This window comes from Pantherophis guttatus, chromosome 3 (genome assembly GCF_059756535.1).
Source record: "Pantherophis guttatus breed Tessera chromosome 3, ASM5975653v1, whole genome shotgun sequence".
In the NCBI taxonomy this organism is placed as follows: Eukaryota; Metazoa; Chordata; class Lepidosauria; order Squamata; family Colubridae; genus Pantherophis; species Pantherophis guttatus.
Window position 1 is genome coordinate 64,136,330 of NC_142065.1, and position 17,868 is coordinate 64,154,197.

At 36.3% G+C, this 17,868-nt stretch overlaps 1 protein-coding gene across 2 annotated transcripts in view; it reads right to left on the minus strand.

The window, feature by feature from the left end:
* Positions 1-6,129: 6,129 nt before the first annotated feature.
* The window catches only part of NDC1 (NDC1 transmembrane nucleoporin), a 29,056-nt gene continuing 17,317 nt past the window's right edge, over positions 6,130-17,868 (minus strand). For both annotated transcript variants that reach the window (XM_034415116.2, XM_034415115.2), the window contains 4 exons: positions 17,687-17,750; positions 9,462-9,562; positions 7,825-7,985; positions 6,130-6,437 (listed from right to left, as the gene is read on the minus strand). In XM_034415116.2, the coding sequence (XP_034271007.1) occupies positions 6,374-6,437; positions 7,825-7,985; positions 9,462-9,562; positions 17,687-17,750 (390 nt within the window). In that variant the 3' untranslated portion in view covers positions 6,130-6,373. The remainder of the gene's footprint in view (positions 6,438-7,824; positions 7,986-9,461; positions 9,563-17,686; positions 17,751-17,868) is intronic.

Consider the following 17,868-nt stretch of genomic DNA (forward strand, 5'->3'; position numbering starts at 1 on the left):
GACGGCAAGAGAAGCCCCATCTTGTTCCATGTGCCCCAAAATAATAAGATGTCCCTGAAAATAAGGCCAAGCACTTATTTTGGGGTTCAAAAAAATATAAGACGGAGTCTTATTTTCGGGGAAACACGGTAGCGTACTGACACACATTCAGGAAAAGCGAACAATTGTTCTTAGTTTGTCAACAACAACAACTTCATGCATTACTTGTGGACACTAAGATTTTACCATCATGTTTAAAATGAGTATAAATTAAAAGAAACATCTTAATGTTTGGTTTTCTTTTCAGGCATGTTAAAAAGTTAATACACATGACATCTTCCAAGTCCAAATTGCGAAAACACTTGAGGTGCATTCTCCATCATTCAACTGTAAATACACACTTTTCTCTCAACAGGAGCATTATTTCTGTGCTAGTAATTATTTGTGAAGTAATTATTTATAAAATTTATAGGCTTCCCATCTTATCTCAGTGTAACTCAAAGCATCTGAACAATGGCACAACTGTCTAGCAGAAAATACGGAAAAGTCACCTATCGGAGTCTAAGCAAGTCTCAACCAACTTATGCCACTGCTTGAAAAAGTCAGGAAGCTGTGTCCCTCTTCTGTAGCCAGAGTACATTGTACCAAACATCAGCCAAACTATTTCAGCAGAAAATCCCATGGAACCCTGCCTCCTTTGCTTATAATAAAAATACAATAATAGAAAATAAAATAATAATCGGCTGTTTTTTTCCTGCTACACAGCTTTACAGAAGCAGTTGTTTTAATCTGCCCAGCTCTGAAATTGCAGCTTTCCAAATACTTATGGTGAACTAAAACTATACTACCAATCTGCAACTATAGAAATGGAGATTGTTAATCACCTTCCACACAGTGATACAAGAGCTAGGCTGTATTGCTTTGATGTGGTCACAAATTGTACAAGAATCTCTGGGATGGCTAGATAAGGTACAACATAGGAACACACTTTTTTCAGCAGCTGTTGTTTGTGTACCATAAACCCATTGACTAAATACACAATAGAAATTTCAGATAGATATTGCTTTTAAAATCACTCTGCTTTTAAACAGTTATGGCTATTTAAACAATTTTATTGACAAAATGCTATAATAAGAGGTTATTAAAGAAAACATGGATTTCAAACTGAATTCATCCAAGTGTTATGCAAAATCCAGGTTTTTATCTTTTATTTCAGATTAAACCTATCAAGAAACCACTAACATAACCTATTGGCTGGGTTTATACATCAGTGAGCCACAAGCAAGCAAGCAATATTATATCTTAGAGCTATATGAATCCAGTCTGTCATATATGTGGATACAAGAGATTAAAATACTATCTTCCTCTGATGGGCCTACCATATACAATATGTTGCACAAAAAAACAACAACTCTGGATGTGTTAGATGGTAACAAACACTGGATATTCAGTGTATTTTTGCTGCCATCTGACAACAGTTTGGGTTTTTGCAAATGATCTAATCGTGATAGGTTTTATTTTCTGATAGTACTTTGATCCTGAGCATTTGGTGTAGTAAACCACTTTGATATAGTGGTTAAAGCACCAGATTAGATACTGGGAGATTCTGACTTCTAGTCCAACCTCAGGCACACGGCCAGCTGGGTGACCTTCAGCCTGCCACTCTTGCTCAGACCTGAGAAGCAAGCAATGGCAAGCCACTTCCAAATCTTGCCAAGAAAACTGCAGGGCTTAGTTTATTCAGTTGTCAGGAGTCAACCCTGTCTTGAAGGCACATTTTGCTCAAATAATGTCTTAGTCCGAAGTAGAATTCTCAAGCAATGCTACTGAGGAAGTAGAATGAACTTGATGGCCATATACAAGAAATCAAATAGAGAGTGTTATTATTTTTCATTCTGGAGGGGAACATGAGCTTAAAAAAAAGGTGGAGCTTTAATTGTGGTTGAATTGTGCAGCCACCATCTTTACTTCTTTTTCCCACTTCCCCTGCAGATGCCTGTGCTGCAGACTGAAACTTCTTTACAATCACACATTTTAAAAGACCACACTATACAGGTTAATGGTTTATAATTTATGCCTCACCATCTCTGATTTATCTTTCAGCCCTTGCAAGGTATTTTTTTTTATCTCTGACTGAAATTACTATATCTGGGTTGTAAAAGTTAGGATAACTAAAGGATGTAAGAATGAGTTCACTTTTTGCAGAAGATATGGTACCTATATCTACAGAGTAGCTCTTTCTGAGCAAACAAAAGTATAGCAATTCCAAGAAATCTAATATTGGTTGACATTCAACTTTTAAGGTTGTTTTTTCCTTTAACTTACATAATTTTACAAGTTGTTGGAGAAAGGAAAGTTTTCTGATCTTTTCTGTCTGGAGTTTTCATGGTTTTCAACTCAGAAGCTAAAGCCTAGATTAGCCTTCCATCATTTTTGTGTCCCCTAATTATGTTGAATATGACTAGGCTGGATGGGATAATGAAAGTTATAATCAAACATCTTGATTGGCCCAGGTTGGAAAAGCGCTGCCTAGAGTATCAGCAGAAAGTATATCTGTCATTAAGGGCAGGAATACAGTGGCAGATTTACACAAAGTGTAGAACAGTGACCTCTTCTGGTAAAAGAAAGTTGTACTTAGTAGAAATGTATTCCGAGTGTGTTATGTATTTTTTCTCCACAGAGCAAAATGAATAGTATGTTTATCTGATCTCTTAATTTACTTAACTGAAAACTGCTGACAAATCCATTTCACACAGAATGACTCAACATCATTCCTCTGCAGTGATTTAAGATTTTGATCTTTCAACAGTTTCATGAATTTTAAGTTAATTTGATCATTTGTGAATCATTTTTAATCATAAACTGTCTCAGGATCTTGTTTAATGAAAAGTAGTCTAGAAATGTTTTTGATCAATCACTCTGATTGTGGAATTTATTATACTAGAGTACAGAGAAAATCTTGGATCAACTTTTAAAAGATGCGTCAAAAAGGAAATACAGATGCAACTACTTATATCTAGTTTTTGTAATCTCAAAAATATTTATTAATAAGAATAAAATAAATAAGACATTGTTATAGATTTAATGCAGGAACTTCGTGACATTTCTGTTCTGTCTTAAAAATCTGCTCATAAAGAAACATGTTTCATTAAGCAATTAAAATGTAAGAAAACACAAGTTATTATGTGAGGAATAGCATCTTCCCTGGTAGATAAGTACCTCCTTATTAAATAATATTTTTTTTCAAATGGATACACCAAAAGTTCACACTATATTTTTTATCAACAGATATTCTGAAAATTGATTAGTTGTTCAGGATTCCTTTATGTGGACGGGACATGTTCATTTCACTGCTTAACTTTCATGTAAACAGAAAACTCAAAAATTAACCAAGAAAACTTAGGGAGGAAAAGTTAAGAAATCTTTTAAATACATATATAAGTCAACCTACATTAAATTTGCTGCTCTTATCTCCTCTGTTTCTGCGAACTGACATCCAACTCTTCATATTTGGGATGGATAATGAATGAATGTATATCAAAGAAAGGGTGGAAATAATGTGGAGTAGCTAATTTACTTTTAGGATGGAATTTCTTCTGTTTATTCCTGCCAGTCATAAAGAGGACTGATACTATTCTGGTGATTTTGGAAAACAATAGCCACTGAGTTATCCTCTGGATGGTCTATTTACTGCTGAGTTTACAACAGTTACAATGCTCAGCTTTTTCTGTTCTCTTGGACAGCCAGTGTTCCTTAGTCCAATCAACACACACAAAACAACAGGTTGGAGAAATAACATGGGAAAATACTTTAATTTATTCACAAAGGATTTGCCTTTAAGTGGAATATATTTAACCACATTTATTATTTCTATATGAACAAAAAAGAGCAGTGGCAAAATAATTACCCTTAGTTTAAGAAGTTTAAGAAGACTACTTGAAGTGTTTTCCACAATAACCCTTAGTGTAAAAACTTTTAAGAATCTAACTTTTTGTCTAACATGTTTTCAAAGAAAGTTATTTAGATCATTGGGTTTTATAAGCTTCTCCAAATCTCCAGCCAAAAGATTTGCAAAACAAAATGAAAATGTTCAGGAAATTGTTAAGGCTTTTAACCTCAAAAATTACTTTTATTCTGAGATGGTAGTATGATCTTGCTGATCCTGTCCACTTATCATTCTGCTATAGTGAAACAGATGCTGAATATAATGCTCCCAACAGGCCAGGGGTTTTTAGAACGACTAAACACAAAATCTGCACAATTCCAGATTAGCTTTTTATAGATCAGAACTTCATATAAGGCAAAAACTGTATTTATGCTCTATGTGTTACATATTATACAGTGACTGGTAAGAGGAAAAATTAAATCAACTGGCCCAGGTTCCTATGGATCATCAAACATCGATCAAATGTTATTGAATACAACCAAATGCAAAGGTGGGCATCATAGAAGTTACGTGTTTTGTTGGATCATTGTAAGAAATTATCAATAGACAGATCCAAATTCTCAGTTTTTAAACAAGGAAAATCAATCATTTTTAGAATTTGCAAGACTGAAACTTAAATGAATTATTATACAAGTTCTGGAAAAATTAAATGTGTTTTTTTCCAAACTAAGCAAGTGATTGAATAGCTGAAAGATAAAAACTGGTGGAAAAATTACTGTATGAAATTAAGAGAAAAGTGATACTTAACATAAAGTAATTTTAGGTACCGTCTTTTGAAATTAGAAGCCAATACACTTTCCATGTTCCAATACCATCTTCAAACTGAATTTGAAACTCTTGGTAAAATTATTATTGTCCAATCCGGCTACCTTAGCAAATGTGAGATTGTAGAATTTGTTCTTCTCTATACCCAAAAATATTAAGTATGAACATATTATGATGAGAATTGTTGTATGTAGGAATAGGAACATCTTAGCTTTTTCACATTTTGGAGATGGATACCCATGCTCTCCTACTTGACCTAGATTAACACTTCTAATAATGATGACTGTTTCCAAGCCCAGAGTTTTTCAGATATATAATACTGCAATTTAGAAGCAAATAATTTCAACAAGTTTAGAGGCTCACATTCTGCTTTGAATGAAGTAAAAAATATCTAATTCTGTTGAAAAAAAAATCCTGAGAAAATTATGAACTTAATTAGTTCATAATTAAGTGTTTAATAATGTAAACACTTAATTAGAAAGCTTCTCCAAAACTCCAGCCAAAATATTTGCAAATCTAAAACACAAAATTCTCAGGAAATTCTTAAGGCTCTTTTCAGATTGCTTGCATTCAATCATTACCTGGAACCACTGAAAGACCTGGCATGGGTAGGCTACATCATCCCACTTAATGTAGAAAGGATAGATAAAAGGGACAATGCGACAGAGGCTCCTCTGTACAGTACTTGATTACATTGTTTTAAAAATTTTTCCAGCCTCTTGAATAGAACTAAAGCAAAGATTAAGGGAACAGCAAAAACCATATGGCACTCATTGTTGAAATTGATGGAAACATTATACCTCATTGTGATGTGCTAGACGGATGCATATTATTGAAGACAAAGAAAAGCCAAATTCCCAGAGATGTTATTTAAGCAACCCCATGAAAAAAAAAAGTTCCTAAGATTTCAATAAAGTATAACAAGTATAGAACGGAATTAGACATCAGATTGTTCTTTTGGGTACAATATGTTTTAGACAGTTGATTCTGATAGAAGCACAAGAAAACTTAAGACTATGCCAGTCTATAAAGTCCAGAAATCTAACTCGCAGAGCTCTTCTCTATTCTGATTCCCCCCCAAAATTTATTAGATTTACGATTTTAGAGTCTTCAATCAACACAGTCAATGATGTCCATGTTCTGAGGAATTATGTGGGTTGCATTCCCTTCTTCTCAGAAGGGACTTTGATTTAAGATCATGTAAAAATCTCATCTGGAGACCAATTTTGCAGTAACCTGTCTCTACCCGATGCCATAAACTATGGAAGCCTATTTTATCTGTATGCACTTGGCAACTGGATGACAATCAGATCTGTGTGAGTTTATTTATTCTCAACAGTTACCAACACAAACTAAGTCATAGAGGACCAAGAGCTCCAAGAAGTATATTAAAGCAGCCATACATAAATCAAAATATTATTCAATTAGTCCAAAGTGTATTTAGTTTAAATATCTTTTTATTATACAAAATATCAGAGTAAAACAATCCCAAAGTTTAAAAAATACAAGTATATGTATTACAAAATACATACACACCAACATAAGAGTTGCCAAAAAAAGGGGGGGGGGAGAGTACATATTTGAGAAGCCAGTGTGATAGATCAAGTCACTTTAATTTTGTTTTGACCTGAGATTGCTGCACTGTTATTATCCATCTCCAATAGTATGTGCAGTTTGGCGTCTCTATTCCTTGAACTCCAAGAACTGCTGCAGCCTTTTCTTATGTTCTGAAGACACTTGCACTGCACTAAAATGAGAGAGAGATATCAGAAAACATATTTTGTAAAACTTGTTCCAAGATGCATTAAAATATACACCATAAAAAGTTGTGATGACCTCCTGGAACATTTTTCTAAATAACCTTGGCTGAAGAAAAGGGCTCTGAAATAAAAAAAATTAAGAAAGCAAATTCAGATGTGAATTATTTCCTCCAATCCTGACACCGGAATGGGACTTTATGGCTCCTACCCTTGGCCTTGCCTGCTTCTCCACCAGGGTTCTGCCTCTGGGCATTTACCTCTAGCTTTTCTCCTCGGCTGACACGCCCCTAGCTGTTCGCCCTAGTCAATGGGCCATGGCCCCTCTGTCCCACAGCCCATTCTTTCAGGGGGGGCGTGGCTCATTGGCCAGGACAAACAGCTAGGGGCGTGTCAGCCGAGGAGAAAAGCTAGAAGTGAATGCGCGGAGGTGGAACCCTGGCGGAGAAGCAGGCGCAGCCAAGGGTAGGAGCCGAAAAGTCCTAGACCCCCTGACATGTCTTTAGCCCTATTCAGACATTTGTTAAGAGCACATGTCTGAAGAGCTCCTGCCTCCAGAGGACAGCCTCTAGAGAACCTGCTTTACCAGCTCTACTCCAGTCTTTCCACACTGAACATAAGGATCTGAAGCATGTTAAACTGAATGTACTTAAGCTCACCCCAAACTGTTTTCAATGCAAGGTCAGAGGAAGCATAGACTATTTTTTACCTACTTTTTTTTAGATAGGTAAAACAGGCTTAGTTGCTGCAGCTGTTCTTTTACTACTTATTTAATTGATATAACAATGCATTACATTTCGTTGTGATGTTCTAAGGGTGCTTTTTCCAAAAGGCAACTGGCCTTTCTTACTTTTTTTCCTTTTTATATTCTTTGCAGCCATCCAGTTATATTCAGAAGAGAAATACATCCTTCTATTCCCCACCAGTTAGAATTGAAGAAGCTTTTTGGATGAAAAGTGAAATGTTTTCAAAGGAGGAAAAAAAACAAAGAAAAAAAGGCCAACTGCCTTTTGGAAAAAGCTCTTTGGAATAACCATGACCTGGATCAAGGGTCTCCAACCTTGGCAACTTTAAGACTTGTAGACTTCAACTCCCAGAATTCCTCAGCCAAGAAAGCTGGGAGGATTTCTGGGAGTTGAAGTCCACAAGTCTTAAAGTTGCCAAGATTGGAGACCCCTGACCTGGATGATTGAGAATCTCCATAGACATTTCAATGTGATGATTAAAATTCACCTTTTCTTCAGGAGCTCAAGGTAATGTAGATAGTGTTCTTCCCATATTTCCCAATAACCATCCATCATGGTTTTCATTTATCCAAAATATGCTTTAGAACATTAGGAAATGAATACTAATATAGTTTAGAACCTTCAAACTCACTTTAAATGTTCTCCAAAGGTGGTGGTTATCCGATAGATTGCAGTTTTTAGTGATGATCTCAAAGCAAATCGAAGGGTCTTGTAGGAAGTGTCTGCAAGATTTCCTGAAGTTTTGGGAGGTTTGCTGGAAACATGAGGAAGTTTGAAGTGTTTGTCCATAACCTAGAATGAAAAAAAAATCCAATAAAGAAACATACTGACAACATTTATAGGCTTATGTAAAAAAAACTATATACTGCTAAAACTCTTGTCTGTTTGTAACCTTCAGTTAGCCAAAATAGGACAATATAGAGCACAGGTGTCAAACTCACGGTGTCATGTTTCTGTCATGTGACATATCGCAATGTTTTTCCCTTTCGTAGAGCTGGCCAACGTACATCAAATGTGCTAACTTAAAGAATGTGTACAAAATCAGGGATTCATTACTTCTATGGAACTGAATTTCAAAGGCTTTCAGACCACTTGTATTTGCAAACTTTTGGCGGCTGCAGGGCCACCACACTCAGCCACATAATCATTATTTCTGATACTCCCTGCCAGTTTCCCACAAGCAAAGTCAATGGGGAAGCCAGCAGGAAGTCAGAAGTCACTCCTGCTCCCAGTGGTTTTTGCCCATATGTTGTCGTTCTATTTCTCTGTTTGGATAAAAATGTATCTCTGAAAGATGACCCAACACGTCATGGGTCATTTAGTAAATATCAAATGCTCATCAAACGTACTAAAACAATTCAGAAATCAGAAAGATCAAGGTTCTAAACATAACCAACGTAATTCAATTCTATAAAAAAAAAACAATATTTCCCTTATGAGAAAATGTTAAATATGTTAAGCCATGCTTTAACTATAGTTCACTAAATAAGCCAGTCAACCAACCACATTGTTCATGCTAAGTCATAGTCTACAAACAGTAATTATCAATCAATCATGATTTACAAATTTCAAGGGCTACATATCTACTAACCCAAAATTTAATGAACCACATGATCCCTTACTGCAACATGCAATCACGAAGAAAATCATGCCCAGAAAAATAACTATGCTAATGCAAGTTTAATAATTTAGATATTTTTTTGTGGCTGTGCAAGTTCTTTCCATGTCTTCTCCAATGCAAACCAACTGCGGTAAAACCTAAATGATGAAAATGCTAGTATCAACTTTGGAGTCTAAGCCCCATGAAGAATAGAATTACCTGTATCAATCAAAATGCTGTTCTGAACAATACTGTTTAAACAACGAATTCAAGACTTCCAGATGATAAAATTCTTAAACAGAAGAACGGGTCATGCATACTTTGCATTCAAAGGTGAAAAAATGGTTTCAGAAAGTATGAGGACAGGAAGAAAGCACTTGTCTGCAGCTCCTTAAATCAAATACGAATCCTCCAGGGAATATACAATAGCTGTAGCTATGTGATCTCAAAAAAAAAAAAGATACAGCTGTTTTAAGGTGCTGCAGAAGGAGTGCTACAGTCATACCCTTAAAAGCACCTTTTTGATTTTAGTCTAACCAATATACCCTCTTTAACCATAGGAAAAACATTTAATAGACTTTAAAAGAAACAGCAAATTAAATCATTTTTTCTAGTAGTATGTTATGGCTTCATACTTCTTTTCTGTGAAAAGAATTAAGGCTCCTTACCTCCTGAAGAGTTAGCAAAGTACTCAGAATTGCTGGCAGTGTCGTCTGAACAACACCATACCTATCTTCAGTAAATGAGGCTGCTACAAGATGTGATAAACCTTCCCAAAAAAAAAAAAAAAGAGTAATTTTTAATTCCAACCGGTTAAAGATCATGAAATTTAAGATTGCAGTGTTTTGTCATGGGACTCTCAATTTACAAAACCTTGATTTTCATTTTCACCAATCTTCCTTTCCAACAATGTAAAACCAGACTCCTCTTGGACAGCCGCCGGATTCCTAAATCTCAACTCTCTGACTTTCCCAGCAAAACATAGTCATTGCAAGAATTCTGGGCGTTGAAGTACGTGTACACTAACAAGAAACATTTCAGGTACTGTAACAAATCAATATGCTCAAAATATGCACAACTGATGTTGTCTCTCCTATGTACCCTCAGGAAAAATATATCGATCCTCTCCTCAGGACTCCAGAGAACAGAGATAAGGAACCCCAAAGGCTAATGTATTCTCCTCAACCTGTGGAAAAATTTGAAGCCCAACTCTGCCAAAGCCCAATTAGAAAAAAAATCCCTCCTCCCTAATCATGAAACTGATAAGAAATTTTGAATCAGCAAAGTAGAGATTCTTCCTCTGACTTATACATAGAGGAAAAGGCCACTGCCATGAACTACTGAGACGCTTCCCTTCTTAAGATTACTCAGACTCAATCATAGTCTGACATAGCTACCAGCATGGAATCCTCCAGCTGAATGCCCCACCCTAATACTCCTTAAAAAGGACCTCAATCTTGCACCTAGCCATAAAAATTGGCCAGAAATCAGGGTACATGGTGAGGAAGAAAGATATTTGGGATCTGCAAGAGCAGCTCAACAGGTGGAAAAGGCCAACAGCTACCTATGTAATCGACTTCAATACCTATAGCAAATTCAAGCAGATACAGCTGCCTATGGCAAGCAAGCAGCAGGTGTTAGAAAGAGCAGAAAGAGGTTCCAAATTCTTGGCCACTCCACCTCTAAAGAAAGCAAGATTTTTCAGGGCTTCTTTAATAAATTTTACTGAAGGTGTGCCAAATAAAGTTACAAAAATTTTAACAAGAAGTTGGAGATTTTTGGGACTTCCGGTTTCCTTGTTTTCGGCGACGGCGGTGCCTTTTGAAGCTCCGCCAGCCCCGCCGCCTGTAGAGCCGCTTCGCGACCCAGAAGCGGCTCGAAAACTTCAAAATCCTCAGGATTGCTGAAGTAGAGATCGCAGGGCACAGGTCGAGCCCCTGTAACCCCCCAGGGAATTGTTTCTGGGGAGAGAACAGGCGCGGCTCCCTTCCAACCTGCTGAAACTCCGGGCGACGTGGGACAATTCTGCCTTTGCAGAACAAGCCGGCTGCAGGAAACTGCAGAAAAGAACCAGCCTTAATAAACAGTGAAACTACCTGAACCCTGAAATTTGGAAACGCAAGTATTAGCGCTTTGTTGACTTTTTAACCTGAGAAAAATGCGAATGAGTGAAAGTGCTTTGAAAAAACATGGCGCTCAGCCTTAGAGTTAACGAGCCAGCGAGTGTGGATTGGTGAAGTTATCTTGCTTTGTTACAAAGTTTCCAAGTTGCTACAAAGTTGCCTTGTTTGTAATAAGAGAAATAAGTGAAACATTTCTCCCTTTTCAATACTTGACTTTGCTTTACTTCAGTTTTTATTTGATCAAATCTGGGGGACTTTTTTAGAAGTCTCTGTGGAGGAGGGAAAGGAAAAGGAACTTCCCTCTTTAGAAAAACTAGACTACGTGGCAGGATGGCTTCAAAGAAGCAGGAAGGGAAGGCAACAGGGGGGGGATCCCCCACACACAAACATGAAACGCAGCTTCCCCCTGATCAACAGCTACAGACTCAGAAAAAAGAATTTGATGTGGGAGATTTAAAAGAATTTATTTCTAAAATTCTGGATGATAAATTTCAAAAATCCCAACAGGAAATAGATGACAAAATTCAAAAGTCTCATCAGGAAATTATGCAGGAAATTAATGAAGTTAAAGACATGGTGAAACAGAATCAAAATAAGGTGACCAAAAAAATATCAGAAGTTGCGTCTGGCCTGGCAGAATTTATTATCAAAGTTGATTCTAAAGTGGAAGAATTCAAATCAGAAGTTAATGTCAAGATGAAAGATAATGACTATAAAATTTCGGATGTTGATGATAAGATGCAGAAAGTTGAGAACGAAATTGTTATGATGCAATTCAGGGCAATGGAATTCGCTATACGGCTTCGAGGAATTCGAGAAGATGACAGACAGGATTTGAGACAGGTCTGCTCTGAGGCTTTGGCTGTGATTTTAAAAATTAATCCTGATGTGGTTTTTTACAAAATAGATAAAATTTACAGAGTGAATTCTTGGGTGGCCAGACAAAGACAACTGCCTAGAGATGTGGTCATATATTTTACAGATAGAGCAATAAGGAATGACATCCTGCAAAAATCCTTTCATACCTCTGTACAAGTGGGGAGCTCACAAATTGGAGTCTATAAAGAGCTACCACCTAAAATGTTGAAAACCAGAAAGGACTTTGGCTTTCTTGTTAAAGAACTACAAAATCAACAGATACCATTTCGGTGGGATGCCCCAACTGGTATAATTTTGAGATACAAGGGAGAAAGACATCGCTTGAACACTATGGAGAAAGCGGAGCATTTTTACACTACTATTTTTAAAGAAAGAACACCATCTCCGCGTACATCCACAGTTTTGGAGATTAAGGAGAGTGATAAGAAGCAACTTCAACAAGAACCTCAAGAACAGTCTAAGCAGGAACCAGAGGAATCGCAGGGTGCTGAAGGAGGTTTTCTGGATGAGCCTTTGCTGGAATCTTCCCCAATTTTGGACCCGCTGCAGACGGCTGAATTTAAGGATCAGCGTATAACCCGAGCTAAGTCTAAGCAACTTAAAGAAAAGCAACAACAGCGACAAGATAAAAAGGAAGCTAAGAGTACTACACAAGAGACTGGAGCCATGGGGGGAGTGAGACCGAAGATTTTGGAAGACATTCGGTTATTCTGCTCTTTGCTCCAGGAAGATAAAGATGATGATTAAGTGTTTATCTTGGAATGTGAATGGGTTGAACTCAGTACAGAAAAGGAAGAAATTATTTGCATATTTGAAACAATTTAATAATGATATAATTTGTTTACAAGAAACGCATATTACAGTTCAAGATCAAAAATATTTGATAAACTCCAAACTAGGAACGCATTTTATATCTTCAACTTTGCAAAAAAAGAATGGTGTGGTTATTTATGTAAATAAAAAATTTTCGGCTAAAGTTATAGAAGCAGATGAAGATGGTAGGTTTGTAGCAATTGAATTATTTACAACAAACGGCCAAATTCTTTTGATTGGAATTTATGCTCCCAATCAACAACAGGATCACTTCTACAAAATGCTACATTCTAAAATACTGCAATGGGATTATAGATCTATTTTAATCATGGGAGACTGGAATGGAGTAATTGACTCCAAATTAGATAAAAAGAGTTTGGCGAAGTCTAGGATTAGGCTACCACAGACCTTTTTTGATATGAAAGAAGATTTGGAATTAAAAGATATTTGGAGAATACACAACCCAAAAGAATTGGACTATACTTTTTTTTCAGACAGACATAGATCCTTTTCTAGGATCTATTTCATTTTGTTGTCAGATGATTTACTCGTTAAGACAAAAAGAACAAAGATTTTTCCAAGACCTTTGACTGACCATAGCCCAGTATGGATAGAAATTGAGATAGGCAAGACTGAGAGACGCTCTTGGAGATTAAATGAGAACTTGTTCAGATATGAAAAAAATATAATAGAACTTAAAAAACACCTGAAAGAATTTTTTCAACTAAATTTGAATAAAGGCACCCCAATAGAAATTGTGTGGGACGCAAGCAAAGCTTATATGAAAGGGGTGCTTATCTATATGAACTCTAAACATAGACTGATTCGACAAAAGAAAAGATCTGAATTGGAAGCAGAAATAAAGAATAAAGAACAGTTACTTATTAAAAATCCAACAGATGAAAGAATGCGTGGTGCTATAAAACTTTTGAAAGACCAATTTCAAATGCTTATGGCGGAACAAGTTGCAACAAATTTACAATATGCGAAGCATAATACATTTTGTAACGCTAATAAACCGGGCAGATGGTTGGCCTATACATTGAGGAAAAAACAGAGTATACGGACTATTGATAGTATTGATAGTGGAGGGAAAGAAATTTTTCAACAAAAATTAATTAAAGAAGCTTTTGTGGATTATTATACTAAATTATATGCTAAAGAGGATGTGCAAAATGGACTTATAGAAGAATATCTAGATGATAAAAAAGTTATAAAAATTACTGATCAACAAAAGGAAAGAATGAATTATCCTATAACAGTGGAGGAGATAATAGTAGCAATTAAACAATTAAAAACAGCTAAAGCTCCTGGTACGGATGGTTTGACTGCAGTCTATTATAAAACTTTGCAAGCTGAAATGGTGGAACAACTTAGAGATTTATTTTGCAATATCCAACAAGGGGGCAAAATACCCCCATCATGGACAACAGCTTACATATCTTTGATACCAAAAGAGCAAGCCGGTCCTAAAAAACCGGAGAATTATAGACCAATATCTCTTCTGAATTCTGATTATAAAATTTATGCGAAAGTATTAGCCAACAGGTTGATGCCAGTAATTCAAAAGGTGATTCATGATGATCAAGCGGGATTTATCGAGGGTAGATACATGAAGGACAATGTAAGGCAAGTAATAGATCTATTGGAATATCTTGAGAAGAATAAACAGATCCCTGCAGTGCTGGTTTTCTTGGATGCAGAGAAGGCCTTTGATAGAGTGGATTGGAATTTTCTACTAAAGACTTTAAAAAAGATGAATTTTGGGGATCAATTTGTACAGGCGATTTCAGCAATTTATCAAGAGCAAAAGGCACAGATTATTATCAATGGAAGTTTGACAACAGAGTTTAAAATTGAAAAAGGAACAAGACAGGGATGTCCGCTGTCCCCACTTTTATTTATCTTAACACTAGAAGTCTTGCTAAATATAATACGGGACTCTAATATCTTGAAAGGTATAACGATAAGGCAAGATGATTACAGAATAAAGGCATTTGCAGACGATCTAGTTGTTACCCTAACACAGCCAATGGAATCAATAATCCTGATGAAGGACATTATACAAGACTATGGTAAAGTCTCAGGTTTTAGACTGAATCATAAAAAGACTAAGATGATAGTTAAAAATATGACACAAGATCGTAAACACGAGCTTGAAAGGAGGGCAGGTTTTGAGGTTGTACCAAGGGTAAAATATCTAGGAGTTCAGGTTGCAGAATCAAATACGAAATTGTTTCAAAATAATTATGAGGTGTTGTGGCGAGAGGTGCAGAAAGATTTAGAGACTTGGAAAAAACTGCAACTGTCTCTACTTGGAAGAATAGCAGCAGTTAAGATGAACATTTTGCCAAGATTTCTTTTTCTGTTTCAAATGATTCCGGTGCTTAAAAGTGATAAACAAGTGAAAGTGTGGCAAGCTGGAGTGAACAAGTTTGTCTGGAACGAGAAAAAGCCGAGAGTGAAATTGAAAATTATGCAAGATGTTCCAGAAAGGGGAGGTCTTAAATTACCAAACCTACAGTTATATTACGATGCAGCAGCTTTGACTTTAACAAGTGATTGGTTTGGAAGGAAAAAGACTGGAATATTGAACGCAGAAAGTTTTGACCTTGAATTTGGATGGCATGCCTACTTATTTTATGATGATAAAGTCGATAAAGTATTTAAAAGCCATATACTTAGAGATTCTTTGATGAGAGTTTGGAAGAAGCACCGACTCAAATGGGATTATAAAATACCGCTATGGCTGGATCTTGGTCATACTTTGTGGAATACAAATATAATGTCACTCGGGGGGTTTTTATACAAAGAGGTTCTTTTTACAGATGTGGGCAGATGGCAGCTGAAGACACTACAGACACTGTTGGCTGAAGGGATTAATTTAACCTGGCTACAATATAATCAATTGCAATTGAGATGGAAAGAGATTCAAAAAACTGGTATTATGTTGCATGAGGAAGATTTGGTTAGACATATAAAAGAGAAAGGTCCAATGCATATTAAAAGGCTTTATAATGTTTTGTTAGAAAGGGATTCAGAAACCGAATTAGTTAAAGATTGTATGATTAAGTGGGCTCAAAATTTTGAAGAACCAGTGATGTTGGAAACATGGGAAAAAATTTGGGTTCAGAATGTTAAATTTACACAGTCGCAGAATTTGAGGGAAAATTTCTACAAAATGTTTTATAGATGGCACTTAGACCCCAAAAAGTTATCACGTATGTACTCTAATGTTCAGCCAAAATGTTGGAGATGTGAATCCTTGGATGCTACATATTATCATGTTTGGTGGACCTGTAGGAAAGTTAAGGCTTTTTGGATAAAAATTTGGTGGGTCATGCAGAATGTTTTGAAGAAAAAAATTCAATTTTCTCCACAACTGTTCTTATTGGGTATAGTTAAGGGTTTTACATTGGGTGAAACAAAATTGATATTGTATATGATAACAGCAGCAAGATTGTTGATAGGTAAATATTGGAAAAACGAAGCTTTGCCCACTATTGAGGAATGGACTTTGAAGATGGCCAGTTTTGCAGAGATGGCGAAGATTTCAGCATACTTAAAAGATTGTTCACAAGAGACTTATGAATGGGAATGGAAAAAGTGGATAGAATATATTCAGAACAAATATCAAACTAGGAAGTATCAAATAGCTTTTATTTGAAAATAATGTATTACAAATATTTTAATGTAATGAAGATAAAAAGAAAAAATATAAGGGGGAGGGACGGGTTCAAGTTTTATACTAAGGGTTTTTTTTTACCTGATATGAGTATACTGTGTGGAAGTCTGGGGGAAGGGGAGGGTTAGGGAGGGTTAGGGAGGTTGGGATGTTTGGGGTGGGTGGTGGGGGAAAAAAAAATGGGGTGAAAATGTAACTGTAAAACTTTTGAAATTAAAAAAAAAAAGAAGAAGTTGGAGATTTTTTTCACCTTCAATTTATTCAATTTATATCCAGGTTTCTAAGGGAGAGATTTTCTCAATCTCTTGTTCAAGGCTTTTATGAAAACTGTGTGGTAGCCATTCTTCATAACAATGGAAGATTCTCTGCCTGGTTAGATTGTAATGACTCCAAAATCAAAACACAATTTTTACAAACCCCTGGATAAGTAAAGTCCCAAAGACTGGATAGATTAGCTATTTACTGGAATAAATAGAGAAGGTTCTGTAGAAAAGCAATATCCTGTACACTGGTCTACCACCTGTATCCATAAGGGTCTAACCTAGTCTACTGATTTGGGAAACAGGTAGCAGAAAAAAGTATTGCAACTTCTCAATAAAAACCCCAATGATAGGGTTAGGCCTTTCAGTCCTGTAGGGCAGGGGTCCCCAATCCCCGATCCATGGACCAGCACCAGTCTGCGGCATGCCAGAAATTGGGCCATGCAAACAAGGAAAGCGCCATCTGTGGGATCCAGGCAGCATGTGAAACCACGTCCCCTCCGGGCCATGGAAAAACCTCTCTCCAAAGAACCGGTCCCTGGCGCCCCAAAAGTTGTAGGGCATGTGTGTGTATCTTAAAAAGTCACCCAAAGATGAATCTGTGATATTCAATTACCTTAAAAAACAGGGCAAGTAACAGATATAGAGCCAAGGTGGCGCAGTGGTTAGAGTGCAGCACTGCAGACTACTTCAGCTGACTGCTAGCTGCAGTTCGGCAGTTCAAATCTCAACGGCTCAAGGTTGACTCAGCCTTCCATCCTTCCGAGGTCGGTAAAATGAGGACCCAGGTTGTTGGGGGCAATATGCTGGCTCTGTAAACTGCTTAGAGAGGGCTGTAAAAGCACTATGAAGCAGTATATAAGTCTTAAGTGCTAAGTGCTATATGGCAATGTGTTATTTATTTGAGAGATGTTTCAGATATAAAGAGATTGTTCCTATTATTTTCTGATTTTTAAAATTTATTTTTAAAATCTTGTTTAGGGGTATGAGGAAGTTGGTGGTTCATTAAGCTTTTAGGATAGTGTTTTACTGTTTCATTGTTTACTTTCTGTATTGTTTATTTTTTGTAATCTTCCTTTGAAATATAATACAATGAAAAATGTTTTTTTTTTAAAAATAAAGAGATTATTTACCTTCCAAAGCCCAAATATGCATTTGGGTATCCGAAAACAGGGCTTGGATTGATGCTTCAGGGTGCTGAAGAGTAAAATGTTTTGCAGATTAATCAATGAAGTTAGCTGCAGGTTTTAAATACTAATAGCAAATTTAATCATCAAGAGTACTGCTTAATGTTTTAATAGTTTCAATGTTCAAC